Source organism: Macaca fascicularis, chromosome 2 (assembly GCF_037993035.2).
Source record: "Macaca fascicularis isolate 582-1 chromosome 2, T2T-MFA8v1.1".
In the NCBI taxonomy this organism is placed as follows: domain Eukaryota; kingdom Metazoa; phylum Chordata; class Mammalia; order Primates; family Cercopithecidae; genus Macaca; species Macaca fascicularis.
This window is the reverse complement of record NC_088376.1, coordinates 36,928,836-36,945,649: the sequence shown is the minus strand read 5'-3', so window position 1 is coordinate 36,945,649 and position 16,814 is coordinate 36,928,836. Positions and strand designations below refer to the sequence as shown.

The 16,814-nt window shown below is 45.7% G+C and overlaps 1 protein-coding gene across 3 annotated transcripts in view; it reads left to right on the top strand.

Annotated features, from left to right (window-relative positions):
* Positions 1-798: 798 nt before the first annotated feature.
* The window catches only part of SLCO2A1 (solute carrier organic anion transporter family member 2A1), a 97,550-nt gene continuing 81,534 nt past the window's right edge, over positions 799-16,814 (top strand). For all 3 annotated transcript variants that reach the window (XR_012430707.1, XM_074031057.1, XM_045386971.2), the window contains exon 1: positions 799-1,055. Coding sequence is in view for 1 of the 3 variants with exons in the window: in XM_045386971.2 (XP_045242906.1) it covers positions 960-1,055 (96 nt within the window). In the remaining 2 variants the exon portion in view is untranslated. The remainder of the gene's footprint in view (positions 1,056-16,814) is intronic.

Here is a 16,814-nt window from a genome sequence, read left to right as displayed (position 1 = left end):
GAGTCTCGTTTGTCCACACCCTCCCACCCCCTCTACCCCTCCCCCCAGCACCCCAGGCCAGACCCAGCCATGCCGACACTTGACAGCCCCTGCAGTTTACCTTGGCTCAGGTCCAGAGACTTCGGGCCCAGCCCCCACCTTTTCACCTTGTTGCCCAGCCCCCTCTCCAGCGCAAAGAGCAGTTTAAATATAAATCAGTCCTCAACACAAACAGAGCTGCAGCGAGTCTCAGAGCCATCACCGGAACTGAGGGCCCAGGTTTTCAGCGAGTGCAAACAAGCAGAGACTGGCTCCGTAAATCTCCCCAAGAGCGTCGGGAGGGGTGCCGGGGCTCCCCTCCACCCCCTGGATCCCGTTGGCCCCTCCAGCGCCCGCCTCGGGCCTCCTCATACCCTAGCCTTCCTGCCCCCCAGCCCTGCCAACCTCTTTCTCCATCCCCTCCAGTCACCCACCTTCGCTTCACCCACCCTCTCTTCGCCAGTCCGCAGGAGCCTCCACCCCCTTGCAGCCTCCTGCCCCCGCACAGCCCTCACCTCCCCTCCCCCGGCCCGCCACCTCCTTCCCTCCCTCTCCGCCTCCCCGCAGGCGGGATCTTCTCCGGGGCAGTCAAGCCTAGCGGGTCGCTGCGGCGTCACACCTGTCTGAGGGGGCGGTGGCGGCGGAGGGGCGGGGGCTCGCAGCGCCTTTGACACCCGAGTAAAAGAGGGAGGAGGGTTTCAGACAGCTTTCTTATTGGAGCGGGTTTCATCATCGGCGGCTGCCACTTATAAAAACTTCTGGGCGCGCACTCCCTGGCTCAGTCTCGGCTCCGCGAATCTCCTCCGGCCGCCGCCGCCGCGCTCGCCTCTCACCCGCCCAGCCGCTCCAGCCCGAGGCGCCCCGGCCCCCGCGCGCCAGGTCCCTAGCCCCGGGGCCCGTTGCCCCCGCGCTGCTCCGCGCCCGGCCAACCGCCCTCAGCCATGGGGCTCCTGCCCAAGCTCGGCGCGCCCCAGGGCAGCGACGCCTCTTCCAGCCGAGCCGGCCGCTGTGCCCGCTCGGTCTTCGGCAACATTAAGGTGAGCGGAGTACGCGGGGTCGTCCGGGCCGGGGCCGCGCCGGGCGCACCTTCGGCTGGGCACCCGTGTCTGTCTGCCGGAGCCAGGAGGCGCTGCGAAGCCCCGAGCTCCCTCCCGTGCTGCGCTCGGATCTCATCCCCGGGCGACGCGTGCTGGGCGTGTGTGTGCGAGTGTGTGTGTCTGTGCGCACGCTTGTGTGCGTGTGTGTGTGTGTGTGTGTTCACACGCCTTTATCGGAGTAAGTAATGGGACAATGGAAGTACCTGCTTACTGCTTACTGGGACAACTTCAGGCAGAGTTTTAAGCGAGAGAATTGTCCTGCTCGGTGATTGAAAAAGATTATCTCGAGGAACCCTTTTTCGGCCTCCAGCGGGCGGTTACTTCGTCAGTGGGATGGGCTTGGAGGTGCCAGGGGGCCACCCGCGCGTTGAGGGACAGACTGTGTCTCGTCCGAGCCCCCTCGTCCTGGGGTGGGTGGCCTAAGGGATGTTCTCCTTCCCCAGGCTTTCTTCTCCCGCCAACGGAGGTGGGGGGCTCTGCTACCTGGCTGTGCTGCTCGCGGTTATGTTGAGAATTCTCTCTCAGCGGGCAGCTTCCCCCAGGCTGGCAACAAACCCGCGTGCTCGGATTGGCTTCCCTGATCTGGAAATGACCCCAGGAAGGCCACGGCTCTCACGGTTCAGTAAGGTCTAAGCAGGTGCCACTCACCAGGCAAGATATGCCGAGCGGGTGAGAAGATAGGGTGTTGGCAGCTCTTAGGATGAGAGCACCTTTCCCAGGGGTCGGAAATGGCTTTCCACTCCCTCACAGGTCCAGGAGGACCTGGAATGGTTCAATCCACACTCGGGCTGTTTTGCCCATTCTGGCTAGGCAGAAGTAACAATGGAAGATACCTCCTGAGAGGGCAGAGCTGCTGCCGTGAGGGTGTGGGAGACTGCAGAGACTGCATCAAGGCCTCTTCTGGTCAGGGTGGGATTCTGGTGTAGAGAGGCTGTTTCCCACAACCATACAGTCAGATGGGACTGGATAAAGCCTCCAGTGGTGCAATTAAGGGGAAGCCAGATTACACAAAGGGATGATGGTGTCATCCTTTTGTGGAAGGGGTATCGGTGCACTGGTTATATGTGTCAAACAGAAAGGGATCTGGAGGTCAGAGTGGATCTCACCTGCATACTTACTCAGCTGGGATCTCCACTCCTGCTTCTGCTCTTTCTGCACCACAATAAATACAGGCTGAATTGAGTTTGTAGTTGGATATGGATAAGCAACAGAAATTTTGAGATAGTTTAAAATAATCTCCAAATCTCCTCGTTTTTGGCCAGAGCTGGATGGAAATGTTGTGTGCAGTTTTGGTTCCACCATTTTGGAGAAGTTTCATCAGGGAATTTTGGAACCTTTGGTATTTATAAATTAGGAATTGAGAGGAAAGGGTGGGGACTAGGATTAGATAGTCTAAAGAAAGGGGCCTCTACAGGAACTAGGGTGGAGCAACCTCCCTTCATTTTCACCAAGAAGGGCAGGAGGGATGGGTATCCAGGACAGATTCCTGACAGTGAGGGAAAGGCTGAATAAGATTGATCCATTTAGAACCCATCCTGGTTCCCTAAAATAACTGTTTATGCCAGCAATTTCTTTGGAGATCTATATAAATAAGATGATTTCTCATGTGTCGATGATTTATCCACATGTACCTGAGGGCTGGGCTCAGGCCAATTGGCCTCCTAAAGGAGTTAAGTGCTCATGCCAGTTAAGAGTTTTTCTTGACTCTAAAAATGAGATTCTGTTAGTCATCACCTCCTTTGATCCACAGTAATTGTAAGACCAGAGTTTGGAGCGACTTCCACTTAACTCCACTCATCAGTCTGAAACCAGATACAAGGTTGGATAGCTTATGGTGTCCAAGATAAATCTTGAATCTCAAATTCCACCAGTTAAAGTCACTTGCGCCTTTCCCTCCTGGGGCAATAACTGGAAGCTCTGCTATTTGAAGGAATATTTCCTCTCAGTGAGAGTGCTTGTCATAGCCCTGCCACCTCGCAGTGGGGGATGGGTTGCACATATCTTGGGACATGTATGACATAGTGGGAACAGGGGACACTCGACCAGAGGGTCTGTCATTTGTCTAGATTCCTTGTTGCTGGACAGACTAACCAATCGACTTTGGACATTCCTGCAAATACCTACAAACCATATAGTTTAGGGGAAGTGGATAAAGCCAGAAGACTCAGATCCAAGGTCCCATCCCAGCCACCTACTAATGGGATGATGCAGGGAAGCATTTCTTACCTTTCCAGGGCCTCAGGGTCCTTACCTGAAAAAGCTGGTAATTGACCAATAACCAGCTCATGGGACTCAATGAGGATTATGTGGAATGAGGCATAGGAAAAGGGCGTTGTAAACCATGCTGTGCTCTCAGGATCAGTACCCATCTGAGATCAATTCTTGCTTCAACAAATAGGATTTGTTCATGTTCAAACATTTAGGAATGATTGTTCCACCAATTCCATGAGACATAGTTATTAGTTAAGAAAAACTACATTTAATAATAATAATGATGATTAAAATAATAGTAATAGTGGCTAACAGTATTTGAGCTGTATGAGTGTACCAGGAACTATGGAAATACTTTATCTGTATTTAATCCTCATTACAACCCTATTGAATGGATACTATTATTGTCCTCATTAGTAATGAGGAAAACAAGGCATTGTGAAATTGTTCTCATAACCAGAAAGGGGTGGACTATAGAGGAACCAGGTATGTGAGACTTCAGAGTCAAAGACCCAAACCCTTGTTCAAGTTGGCCCTCACCATCAACACTATGCTAGTTAACACTGGTTTAGCAGGGGTGTGCTTATTCCCAGTGGCCAGTGATTTCTCTGGGCCCTGGTGACACACACATCCCAGCTGTGACCAAGGGGAGCAGCAGTGGCTGCAGGATGGATGCTCTCAATGGCTAACGGGCTGATACGCTTTCCCTCTTCATAACTGTCATCTCCAGAATGTGGCAGCTCTCAGGTGGGTTTTATGTGTCTCCTCTCCTGCGGTAGTAAACCAGATTTAATTTACAGTCTCTGTTGCCTCTGGCTTACAGGATTTTTTTTGTTTTTGTTTTTGTTTTGTTTTTTGAGATTGAGTCTCGGTCTGTTGCCCAGGGGGAGTACACTGGCGCCATCTTGGCTCACTGCAACCTCTGTCTCTCAGGTTCCAGCAATTCTCCCACCTCAGCCTCCTGAGTAGCTGGGATTATAGGCGCCCACCACCACATCTGGCTAATTTTTGTATTTTTTTTTTTTTTAGTAGAGACGGGGTTTTGCCATTTTGGCCAGGCTGGTCTTGAACTCCTGACCTAAGGTAATCCACCCTCCTTGGCCTCCCAAAGTGCTGGGATTACAGGAGTGAGCCACTGCGCCCAGTCAGGAATCTTAAGAAGCAAAGATCTGCTCCACAATCACTGTTCAGCATTCAGTGTCCGGAATGCTAAATTAAAAACAGGTTCATTTAGTAATCCTGAGGGTGGGGATGGGAGGCAGCTTTTGCAGCTGACTTATCCTGGCGGCTTCAGGAAACTCTCTTTCTCCTTAAAATAAAACTTGCCCTCGGGACCAAACTGAGGTTATCTTATAGAAGGAGTGGTTGGTGACTGCTACCAAATTTCAGGAAATCACACACCCAGAGCTCCAGTGTAGTGAAGTAATGTATATCCAATCAGTGAGGGAATATCCCAGTGGAGACTGAGGGCTGGAGAATAGTGGGAAGAAGGGAAAGGCAAACCTCACAGCTTGGCTTCAGTGGCCCTGGTGACTTCTGACCTGGGAGGACCAAGAAGTAGAGGAGAATTACTTTGTCTTGGCCTATGTCCATCCCTTCCTGAGGCTTCTGACCCCCAGCGATGGGGAGGCATCTTGGGCTTGCTTAACTAATCAGTTTCCAGAGCAAAGTGCTCTATCCCAGCAACCAGATTCATGCTCAGGAAAACACTCTCAAGAGAATCCCCTGAACCCAAGAATTCCTTCCAGTGTGCTAAGATAGGCCCACTCCTCCCCAGGGGTGGTGTTTCTCTAACGTTGAGGACAGCATTGTTCTGTTCCTAGGCATCTGCCTCCTGAGAGGCCTGCTTCCCCTGCTTGTAGGGAGAAAGGAAGAACAACTGGAATGGGTAGTCAGGTGGACCATGGGTCACTCAAACCTCCTCTTCCTGGATGATGCTCAAAGCCCTCCTTAGCTTTCAGTTTGTCTTCTGGTGGTACTCACACGGAACAAGTGGAACAGTGTTGTATGTTTCGCAATATACATAGCTGATTTCACCTCTTTCTGATCATTGTCTTTTGTTATGACGGTGACTACCTGTTTTTTCCATTCTGAGAGATCCAGAAGTGATGTTGGAACATTGAGAGGGGCACATGGCTTCCCTTTGCCTTCTTTTGTCTTGCTTGTGTAACAGACCAGGGTGTATGCAGAGGAATGGAGGGAGTCCCCTGGCCTTGCCCCTCTTCATTCTCCCTCTTCTCAACCCCCACTTAGTTTTATCCTGCCCCATGTCTTTAACCAGCCCCAGCACTCACTTCAATCCCCTTTCTGCCTGTGGTGGCGCTGGCCTTCAGACCATTTATGGGCCAGAGCCTGAGAGCCAGTCATGGTGGAACTAAGCAGCCAGGGATGCTCCCAGGGCAAATGAGCCCATCAGGAAGCCTGCACAGAGCCAGGCTAGTTTGGGCCCTATTCTGAAGTTAGGTTCACTAACATGTGCTTGGCCATCCCATTCTGTTTCTGTTGAGGAAGGACAGCTGTGTGAATCTGCACCTGTCTGTATCCCAGAGGATCAACACAGATGGTTGTCACTGCAGAACCTGGGGCCTCATGAGCCACCATAGAGAAAGTCAGCTGAGTTCCTAGTGCCAAACAAAATGATTGATTTAGAATTTTTTAAAAAACTTTTTATTTTATAATAATTATAGATTCATAGGAAAAATAGTACTTAGAGGTCCTGTGTAGGCTTTACCTAGTTTCTGCCAGTGGTTGCATCTTATATGATTTCAGTATAATATCAAAAGCAGAACATTGACATTGCTATCAAGTGTGTGTATAGTTCTGTGCCATTGCATCACATATGAAGATTTGTGTAACCACCACCCCACCACTTCAAGATACAGAACTATTCCGACACCACAAGGATTTCTCCTGTGCTGACCGTTAACAGTCATGTCCCCTCACTTTCGTGACTACCATCTCTAACCCCTGGTGACCACTAATCTGTCCCCTCCACCTGTATAATTTTATCACTTTGAGAATGTTATATAAATGGAGTCATACAATCTGTGACCTTTTGACTTTTTTCATTCAGCATTATGCCCGTGAGATCCATCCAAGTTGTTTTGTGTATCAATAGTTTGTTTCTTTTTATTGCTGAGTAGTATTCCATGGTATGACTATACCATAATTTGTTTAAACGTTCACTTATTGAAGGACATTTGGATTATTTCCATCTGGGGGCTATTACAAATAAATCTGTTATGAACAATTGTGTAAAGGATTTTGTGTGGACGTTTTCATTTCTCTAGCGTAAATGCTCAAGTGTGTTTGCTGGGTTATATGTTAGTTGCATGGTGAGATACTTTTAAACTGCTGAACTGTTTTCTGGAGTGATCACACCAGTTACATTTTCACCAGCAATATGTGAGAGACCCAGTTGCTGTGACACCTCATCAATATTTGGTATTGTCACAAATTTTTATTTTAGCAATTCTAACAGGTATGAATAGTGACACCTCATCATGGTCTTGTTTTGCATTTCCCTAATGGCTAGTAATATTGAACATCTTTTCATGTGCTTATTTACCATTTGTATTTCCTCTTCATTGAAATGTTTTTTCCCTATATTTTGCCCATCTTTTAATTGTAATCTTTTGTTTTAACAGTTGAATTTTGAGAGTTCTTTATATATGTTAGATACAAGTCCCTTGTTGGGTATGCAGTCTGAAATGATTTTCTTCTAGACTGTAGCTTATTTTTTCATCCTCTTAACAAGGTATTTTACGGAGAAAAATGTTTAATTTTGATGAATTTTAATTTATCAATTTTCAATCTTCTGGATCCTGCTTTTGGTGTCATGTCTAAAAACTCTTCTCCAAACCTTAGTTTCCGAATGATTTCTTCTATATTTCATTCTAAAAGTTTTTTTCTCATTTACATTTAAACTTATTTTCTATTTTGAGTTAATTTTTGAATGGGTGGAAGGTTTAGGTTAAGGTGTTTTGTTTGTTTGTTGTTTTACCTATTGCTATCCAGTTGTTTCTCCACCATTTTTTTTGAAAAGACTATCCTTTATTGAATTGCCATTGCACCTTTGTCAAAAATCAGTTGGTTGTACTTGTGTGATCTATTCTGGGTTTTTAATTTTGTTTTGTTGATCTATGTGTATATTTTTCTGCTGATAGCAGTCTGTCTTCATTCCTGAAGCTAAAGCAAGTCTTTTTTTTTAGTTGATGAGCCCATCCATCTTTATTTTCTTTAAAAAATTATTATTTTTGATTGACAAGTTTTTGATTGGCATAATTGTATACATTATGGAGTACAATGTGATGTTTTAATATATGTGTGCAATGTGGCATGATTAAATCAAGCTAATTAATGTATCATGACCTTGCTTATCGTTTTTTATGTTGAGACACTGGAAATTTACTCTTTACTAATTTAAAATATATATTACATTATTGTTGACTGTAGTCACTCTGCTATGCAACAGATCTCAAAATCTATTCCTCCCATGTATCTGAAACTTTGTACCTTGAATCAATCACCCCCCATTCCCCCCTTCCCACCCTACCCCCAACCTCTGATAACCATCATTCTACTCTTTACTTCTATGAGTTCAGCTTTATTAGATTCTGCATTTAAGTCAGATCATGAGGTATTTGTCTTTCTGTGCCTGTCTTATTTCACTTAGCGTAATGTCCTCTAGATTCACCCATGTTGTAGTAACTGACAAGATTTTCCCCTTTTTAAAGGCTGAATAATACTCCATGTGTATACATGCCACATTTTTCCTTACCTATTCATCCACTGATGGATGCTGAGGTTGATTCCATATCTTGGCTATTGTGAGTAATGTAGAGCAAGTCCTGAAGTTAGATAAAAGCTTGGTTTTACTTGGCAATGGTATGTGTTTATCTTACAGATACCAAATTTTATTACCTGTTCAGTTTCCCTTCTATTCTGGCTTTTAGGAAGATTTAAGGGCAGGTTTAACGCTTGCTTTTGGTAAGTGAGTGGGATCTTATGTATTTATGTGCTCCAGCTTTTCTTCTGCCCTTAGCTGATTGGTATGTTTTTTTTCCCCTTGAAGCTGATTTTCAAGTCTATATTCCTAATTTTTTTCTAATCTTAATGACAGCCCTGCAAGAGAGGTATCAGCATCTCCATGTCACTGTTGAGGAAACCAAGGCTCATCCAAGGCCACATATCCAGTAACTGGCAAAGCAGGAATTCCCACCTGGTCGTCTCGCTCCTATTCTTCCCATGACTACAGAACACCTCTCAGCTCTGGATTCTCTCGTCCACCAGCATTTGGGCCTGAGCTCAGTGATCTCTGAGGTCCTTTCAGACTCTTAGATTCTTATCTCATGATTTTAAGTTGCTGATTGAGATGAGACTAGGAGCAGGGCCAGTTAGGTCTGGACTCTTCTAGGAGACCTGTTATGAAACCTGGCAAAAGCACCCAGATTGTCTTTGAGCAATCCCCAGTCCTTTCAAGTTGAGAGGACCTTGATTCCCTGAGTGTGTCTTACTGTTTGGGATGGATTAAATTTGCCCAGGGGTGGAGATGAAACTGAGGCAGGAAGTCTGAGACTGCACTGAGGGGTTGAAGGATGGGATGATACTCTGCAGCCAGCAGCTCTCTTCCTGAGCCTCTTTCCAGCCTCTTTGCCCCGCTGAAGGGAAAGGCTGTGGAGGCTCACAGGGATACACTGGAGGCTCAGACACAGCCAGAGCATTAACCCCAGGACTTGTGACCTTCAGAAACTCAGTCTGGTCAGCATTTGGCACTGTCTCCCACCCCCAAACAGGGCTGACCCCTACCTTCAGAAATGTGGCACACTACTGGAATCCTGTAGGAAGCTGAGAGTCCTGATGACAAGTTTCATTTTGTTTACCCAAATATCAGTCATACTTGTTTATGTCTAAAAACTGCTCCATCCAACACCCTTGAGAAATGCTGGCCTAGAGCACAGACAGCCTCAGTTAAAATACCTGTGTTATCAGAGAGAGGGCTACCTTGAGCTACTGTTTATCAAACTGCCCCACCAAGAGGCCCTGAATTCTAGAATGGAATGAAGAAGTTTCCATGTAGGGGTAGGATAAGGTGGGTGAGGGGAGATGTCTGGGGATGTGGCCTGACTCCTGATTATTACATTTCTTTGATATATTTTTATACTTTATCTTAAAATCAAATGAATGATGTATCATCCTCCACAATCTATGTGTTTCCAAATAATATGTCATATTTCTCTCCAAACCTTGGAGTAACATTGATGCTCTAGGAAGGTGTGTGTGTCTAACTCGGCTCTCCCAGATATGGACTCCCAGGTACAGTGAATTGAGTTTGGAAAATACAACACAGGCAGACCTCACATTGGAACTAGTTTATGTGGTTGGCTTACCCAGCCAGCTTGTCAGGTGCAGAGGGAACGGTACCTAGACAGTTTAAGTGGGACAGGTGTGTGAGGCGTGGACATCAGAAAATTCCTGGTCCAGGCCCCGTGGGACACCACCAGACAGAACCAGCTAGAGAGCACAGTGAGGCCCTGTTGGCCTGGGGCATAGGGACAGCAGTTGAAGGGAAGGGTGGAGTTTTGGAAAGCAGGCTTCCAGAGTCACACTTCTGCTGCTTGTTTGGCTGCCAAAGAGATTGCAGAATAGGATTAAACTGATCTCTTTCTCAGACTGTTTTACAAGTCATTCTTCCCTAGTGCCACAAGCCCTTTTGAAAACTTCCTCCTGTACCTTTGATTTACAGTGTATTTGGGATACGTGTCTGGGAGCTGAGACTGACGTGGAGCCAGGACCTCACTCACTCAGTGAGCATTTATTGAGTGTCTACTGTAAGCATCTATTGAGTGTCTATTTTGTAAGCATTTATTGAGTATCTACTGGGTGAAGCTCATTACTAGGTGTTGCTGTTTATACCTGGCTCCCTGAAAGTCTCCCAGGTTTCCAAGAAAAAATTGCCTGTAAGTTCCCTGCCTTCCAAGATGACCAAATGTCTTCATTTGCCCGGGACTGAGTGGGTTAAGACACGAGACTTTCAGTTTTGAAACTGGGAAAGTTGTGAGCAAATTAGAAGGAGTTGGTCACCTCACTGCCTCCCTTGCTGTGACATTTTACAAGAACAAACTCGCACCTTCTAACTGTGGTGCAGGGGAGGTGCCAAGGAGAGCCAGGGATGGTGTCCAAGAATGGAAATGAACCCTAGGGACCTACGGGGAGAAGAAATGGGGAACTTCCAGAGAGCAGGCAAGTGAGAGCCAGGATGGCAGTTGCTGGGCCTCTGCACGGCGGTGGGGCTCAGTGCCCTCTCTGGTTTCTATGTAGAAGTCCTCCCACCTAGCTTCCCACCTTCATTGCTGGTCATGATTTTTATAGTGTTTTTAAACATCTTATTGTATAGAATCTGTATAAATGATGATAAAGCTGAGCTATTGAAAGACGGTGCTTCCTGGCTTATGGAATTATTGAATTTCAGACTAGACAGTGATGAGAAAGCTCATCGGCTCAAAGACGCAGGAATCCTTTTGCTGTCCTTGCCTCGGCTTGCAGAGTTCTGATGGGGAGCTCACGGTAGCACAAGGCAGACCCAGAACATTGTAGCACATTTACCAGGTTTCTCTTGTGTGGCGTTAAAATCTTCACCTGCCCTTCCATGTGTGTTTCCCAGAGTGAAGCTAGCAGAACTCATTACTCCCGAGTCACTTGATTCACTGTTTCTAGTAGAATACTGTCTCCCCTCTCCCAGAAGCCCCTCTAACTGTGGACTGCTCAGCAGGGTTGAAATAGAAAACCAGGTAGTTAGGGCCACCCTCCTCTGAAAGCCAAACTAAGCTCTGAAGGTGGGCATTGCTGGGACATGTGTGGCCCCCAACGCCTGATGTCCCAGATCACAAAGGTTTCATTGCTGGTTCTGGTCACTGCCAGGAGCCTGGTCACCACTCATGTGAGTGTCTCAGGCTTTGTGGCAGCAGCTGGAAAGTGGCCCAGGACCCGTGGAACCAACAAAGACCCTCCCATGATGCCCCCTGCACTAGACCTTGCGAGTTTGTGATGCTCTCATCAGCCCCCAGATCTGTGCCCACGTCATCTCTCACACTCCTCCTTCTTACCCCCCGCCTCCCTCTGTTCTCATACCCCAGCTGTCACTGTTCCCCAACTTTGGGAGCTTTCATGGAGTATCCTAGACAGGTCATTGACTCCACCCTCCAGCCTCTAATGGACAACATCTCTCTGGAGGAAGGAGAAAAGGGGCTCACTGGAGACAACATTCCCTGGCTTCATTGCCAGAGGGCAAACAGACCCCGCACACAGGGCATCTCGCCCAGTGCTAGCAGGAACAGGTCTTCTGGGTCCCAGCCTGTGCTCCAGGGCTGTACCCCACATACAACAGCGTGGTATGTGGCAGGTCCAAGTTAATGAAGAACCAGCCTTGTATATGGCACCTACTCCACCTCTGTAACATGTCCCTGACTTGGAAAGTGAACTCACAGGGCTGTGGTTGTCAATTTCATTTTGAAATTGTGCTTGTATCAGGACGCTGCCTTCTGCACAGCTGAGATCTTCCTCACAGCAGCTCAAGCCTCCTTCTTCTTCAGTCCTCAGTCCCAGGACTGCCACATCATGGGCCCAATGAATCCATGTGTAAATTTAATGTGTAGTCTGGGCACAGTGGCTCATGCCTGTAATTCCAGCACTTTGGGAGACCAAGGCGGGCGGATCACAAGGTCTGGAGTTCGAGACCAGCCTAGCCAATATGATGAAACCCTCTCTCTACTAAAGATACAAAAATTAGCCAGGTGTGGTGATGCATACCTGTAATCCCAGCTACTTGGGGGCTGAGGAAGGAGAACTGCTTGAACCCAGGAGGCGGAGGTTGCAGTGAGCCGAGATCGTGCCATTGCACTCCAGCCTGGGCAATAGCAGAGGGAGACTCTATCTCAAAAAAAAAAAAAAAAGACAAAATTTAATGTGTAAATGTGTAAAATTTATAAAGACTGGGGTTCGGCATTAGTCAAGCCTGTTTTGATTGCCTTAAAATCACAAATATTTAGAATTCCCACCTGATATAGTTTGACTCTGTGTCCCCACCCAAATCTCATCATGAATTGTAATCCCCACATGTCTGAGGAGGGACCTGGTGGGAGGTGATTGGATCATAGGGGCAGTTTCCCCCATGCCGTTTTTGTGATAGTGAGTGAGTTTGCAGGAGATCTGGTGCTATTTATTTATTTATTTATTTATTTATTTATTTATTTGACAGAGTCTCACTCTGTCACCCAGGCTGGAGTGCAGTACGATCTTGGCTCACTGCAACCTCCACCTCCCAGGTTCAAGCAATTCTCCTTCCTCAGCCCCTTGAGTAGCTGGAATTACAGGCTCATGCCACCATGCCCAGCTAATTTTTGTATTTTTTTAGTAGAGACAGGGTTTAACCATGTTGGTCAGGCTGATCTTGAACTCCTGACCTCGTGATCTGCCCACCTCGCCCTCCCAAAGTGTTGGGATTACAGGCGTGAGCCACCGCGCCCAGCTGAGATCTGATGCTTTTAAGGTGTTTGGCAGTTCCCCCTTTGCACTCTCCTCTCGCTCTCTCTGCCTCTCTCTCTTGCTGCCTTATAAAGATATGCCTTGCTTCCCCTTCACCATCCGCCATGATTGTAAGTTTCCTGAGGCCTCCCCAGTCATGTGGAACTGTGAGTCAATTAAACCCCTTTTGTTTATAAATTACCAAGTCTCAGGTAGTATCTTTATAGCAGTGTGAAACGGACTAATACACCACCCTTAGCACCAATACATTTTTAGCAGCAATTATAATTTTCTGAGCTACTATCACAAATATGGGCACATTTCCTTAGGACACACATATGGTGAAACACAGGGCAGTGTATGGATATTTAGCTGTGAATGCAAATACCCTTGAGGCCTCTTGCTGGGAGTACCCATTATATACCCAATTTACTGAGATAATATGGACAAGGGGAGGCCCTTTCAGAAGCACTATCTGACTAAACCCTCCCTGCCATACTGTGAGGTATGTATTGCAGGACATTGGGAGGCAGCCCATGGGAATTGCCTCATTCCACAGTGACAGAGCTGGAATTGGGACTCTCTGGGAGTCCCCGTCTTAAGATTTTTTCCTCTATGTGCTTCACTACAAACCACAAACTGTTGAGCCAGACTTTGCTATTTGATTACTTTATACCAGTAGACCCACCAGAACTGCCTATTTATATCTATTGCTGTATTTTTCCAAGCCAAGTTCGTCAATGGTGGTCCTGAAGGTCTTCATTCCTCAGTTTCTTCTTTCGTTGCACATTCCCTGACCCATGGTTGTGAGCCTAGACACACACTCCAGCTGTGTGGCACATGAGCATTTACACCCTGCATGGGTGTGGGGCAATCAAGTGGCTTAAACTCTTGATTTCTAAGTGAAAGAATAAATGGGAACCCAGTCAGCTGCACAGTGCTTTATCATATGACTCACCTTTTCAGAAACTTACAGTGAGGAGGTGACTTGTATATCTAGCAGTCAGAGAGTCAATACATAAATCGTGGGACATCCATCTATAAAATACATACAAATTGTTTTTTAAAAAGTCTTATGGAGGATAGTTGAAATTTGGGGGAAGAGTTCATTCTCTAATGTTAACTAAAGAAGGCAGGATAGAAAAGCATATGTACAGATGATCCAAATTTGTCAAAATCACAGTATACAGAGCAAGAAGACTTGAAGGGCATGTACCTATACTGTGTGTGAAACCTATAAATGGTTTTGTTTTTGTCTTTGTGAATTTCAGTGTTTTCCATTTTCTACAGTAAACATGTCCTGTATTTATACTTAGAAAAATCTCTTAGTTAAAAAACCCTACAGTCTATGGTCATGCCCCAGCTTCCTTTGGCAGGTGTACTAAGACATCTCATTGTAGTATATAAAATGTGACGTACAATGGAAGTGGCTCTTCTCCGATTACCTGAGGGTGGACCAAGGATGCAGCTGGGATTGCAGCCAAGAGGATGGGGTTGTCTAGAAGGATTGACCCCTGCAATGCCATCACTGTTCCCACTGCATTTTTCCATCTGTTGTCACATTTGAGTCATGGCTTTCCAGAAATTGAGGCAAAGTCAGATAACAATACTTTAAGTCTTAAAGGGAGGCAAGAATGTGGAGCTTTTTCTTTTCTGGGAAGATCAAGAAGTGATTCTGTCCAGGAATCCGTGCTCTCTGCTCTTCTGCTGCCCACTCCCAGGGGCTGACTCAGAGTGTAGGAATTCGCCCTAAGGTTTGGCCAAACATCTTAGAGAAGCAAATGTATCTGATCAGCTCCTTGCCATGTAGGAAGAGTAGGCCTGATGGTGAAGTGGTGAGGATGGAAGCCAGGATGGGATCTGCTAGGTGCTAACGAGGGGTCTGGTCCTGAGCCTGGGAGGATGTGGGGAACATTCTTGGGTGGGTTTTCACCCAGTCGTTGGAGAGAGTTTATTGACCATCCACTGTTTGAAAGGTAAAACTCTACTAGTGTAAACAGCAGGGGTTTCTGAATTCTGAGGCCAAGAGTGGTGTTGGAATGGATGCCAGAGACCTATTTATTCATTCGTTTATTCTTATTGACCTTCTGTCATCAACCACTGGAGATCCAATAATGAATAAAACAGAGTGAACTATGCCCATATGAGTGAGATAGACAGTGGACAGATCACAAATAAATACAGTTACAAAGCACATCATATGAGAGAAAAAAGGGTTTGGTTTTGTGAGAGAGAATGGGGTTTGGTTTTTGTGGGAGACATAACTGGATTCTACTTAATGCATCTGGGGTCATGGACTCTGAATTTTAACAAGTCACCTTCATGGTTCTCATATAGAACCTCTGTATGGGGAACATGACTGAATCAGACAAGGTCCCTATCTTCCTTCCAAAGGCTGTGGTTAGGTGGGGTAAGATGACCCATAAGGAGCTATTGTGAATTATGGTTTCCATCAACGTGACAGGTTCATGTGGAATCCCTCCTCCTACAAACACCACATAAAATAGAACAGCACCAGAGATTTAAATACATGGCAGAACTCGCAAGAAAGAAAGTGAAATCTTTAGGTGAAAGAAATGAAGAATGAATCGAACACAGGAAAAATGAGGACACCAGTTGACCTTGCAGCAAGGAATAAGGAGGAAATGTGTGTGGTGTGATTAGACCCGTAAGGATTCGCTAAAGGAACTCCTAATGGATGCTGGAATTTAGTACTCACACAGGTACCCAATGATGATATGGGGCGTTGAAACTCAGACCCATTCATAAAGCTAGGTGCCTTGGTGAAAAGGGAACTAATTAAAACCCCGCCCACTACTCCCGGGTCAGCAGGGGTTTGTCTCTAACAACATTTCTGGGTAAAAAATTCCTCTGAGAAGCTAAAACCCCAAGGCTATATCACATAGAATCAGAAACAGAATTTATGCCATCCACACGGTATAGTGATGCTTACTTTACTCCCTATATAGAAATTAACTTAAAATGAATGAAAGATCTAAATGTAAGAACTAAAACTATAAAACTCTTAGAGGAAAACACAGGGAAAGCTTTATACCATTGGATTTGGCAAGGATTTCTTGGATATGATACTGAAAGTACAGGCAACAAAATTAAGATAAATAAATTGTATTACATCAAAATTTAAAAGTTCTGTGCATCAAGTGACACAATCAAGAGAATGAGAAGGCAATCTACAGAATGGGAGAAAATGTTTGCAAATCATATATGTAATGAAAGATGAATATCCAGAATATATAAAAGGTTCTTACATCTCAACAACAAAAACCCAATTAAAAAATTGGCAAAGGACTTGAAAAGACATTTCTCTAAAAATGATACACAAGTGGCCAAAAGGCACGTGAAAAGATGTTCAACCTTGCAAATCATTAGGGAAATACAAATCAAAACCACAATGTGACATCACACCCATTAAGATGGCTACTATAAAAAAACAAAACAAAACAACAGAATATAACAAGTGTTTTCGAGGATGGGGACAAATTGGAACCCTTGTGCACTAGTGGTGGGAATGTAAAATGATGCAGCTGCTGTGGAAAACAGTGTGGCAGTTCCCGAACAAATTAAAAGTAGAGTCATGATATGATCTAGCAGTTTTGCTTCTAGGTATACATCCAAAATAATTGAAAGCAGAGTCTCAAAGAGATATTTGTGCTGTTATGTTTCTAGTGGCATCATTCACAATAGCCAAAAGGTGCAAACAACCCAGATGTACATCAATAGATAAATGGAAAAATAAAATGTGTATATACATACAGTGGAATATTATTCAGCCTTAAAAAGAAAGGAAATTCTGACACATGCTACAATACGGATGAAACTTGAGTACATTACTCTAAATGAAATAAGCCAGTCACAGAAAGACAAAATACTGTATGATTCCATTTACATGAGACACCTAGAATAGTAAAATTCATAGAGACAGAAAGCAGAATGGTGGTTGCCAGG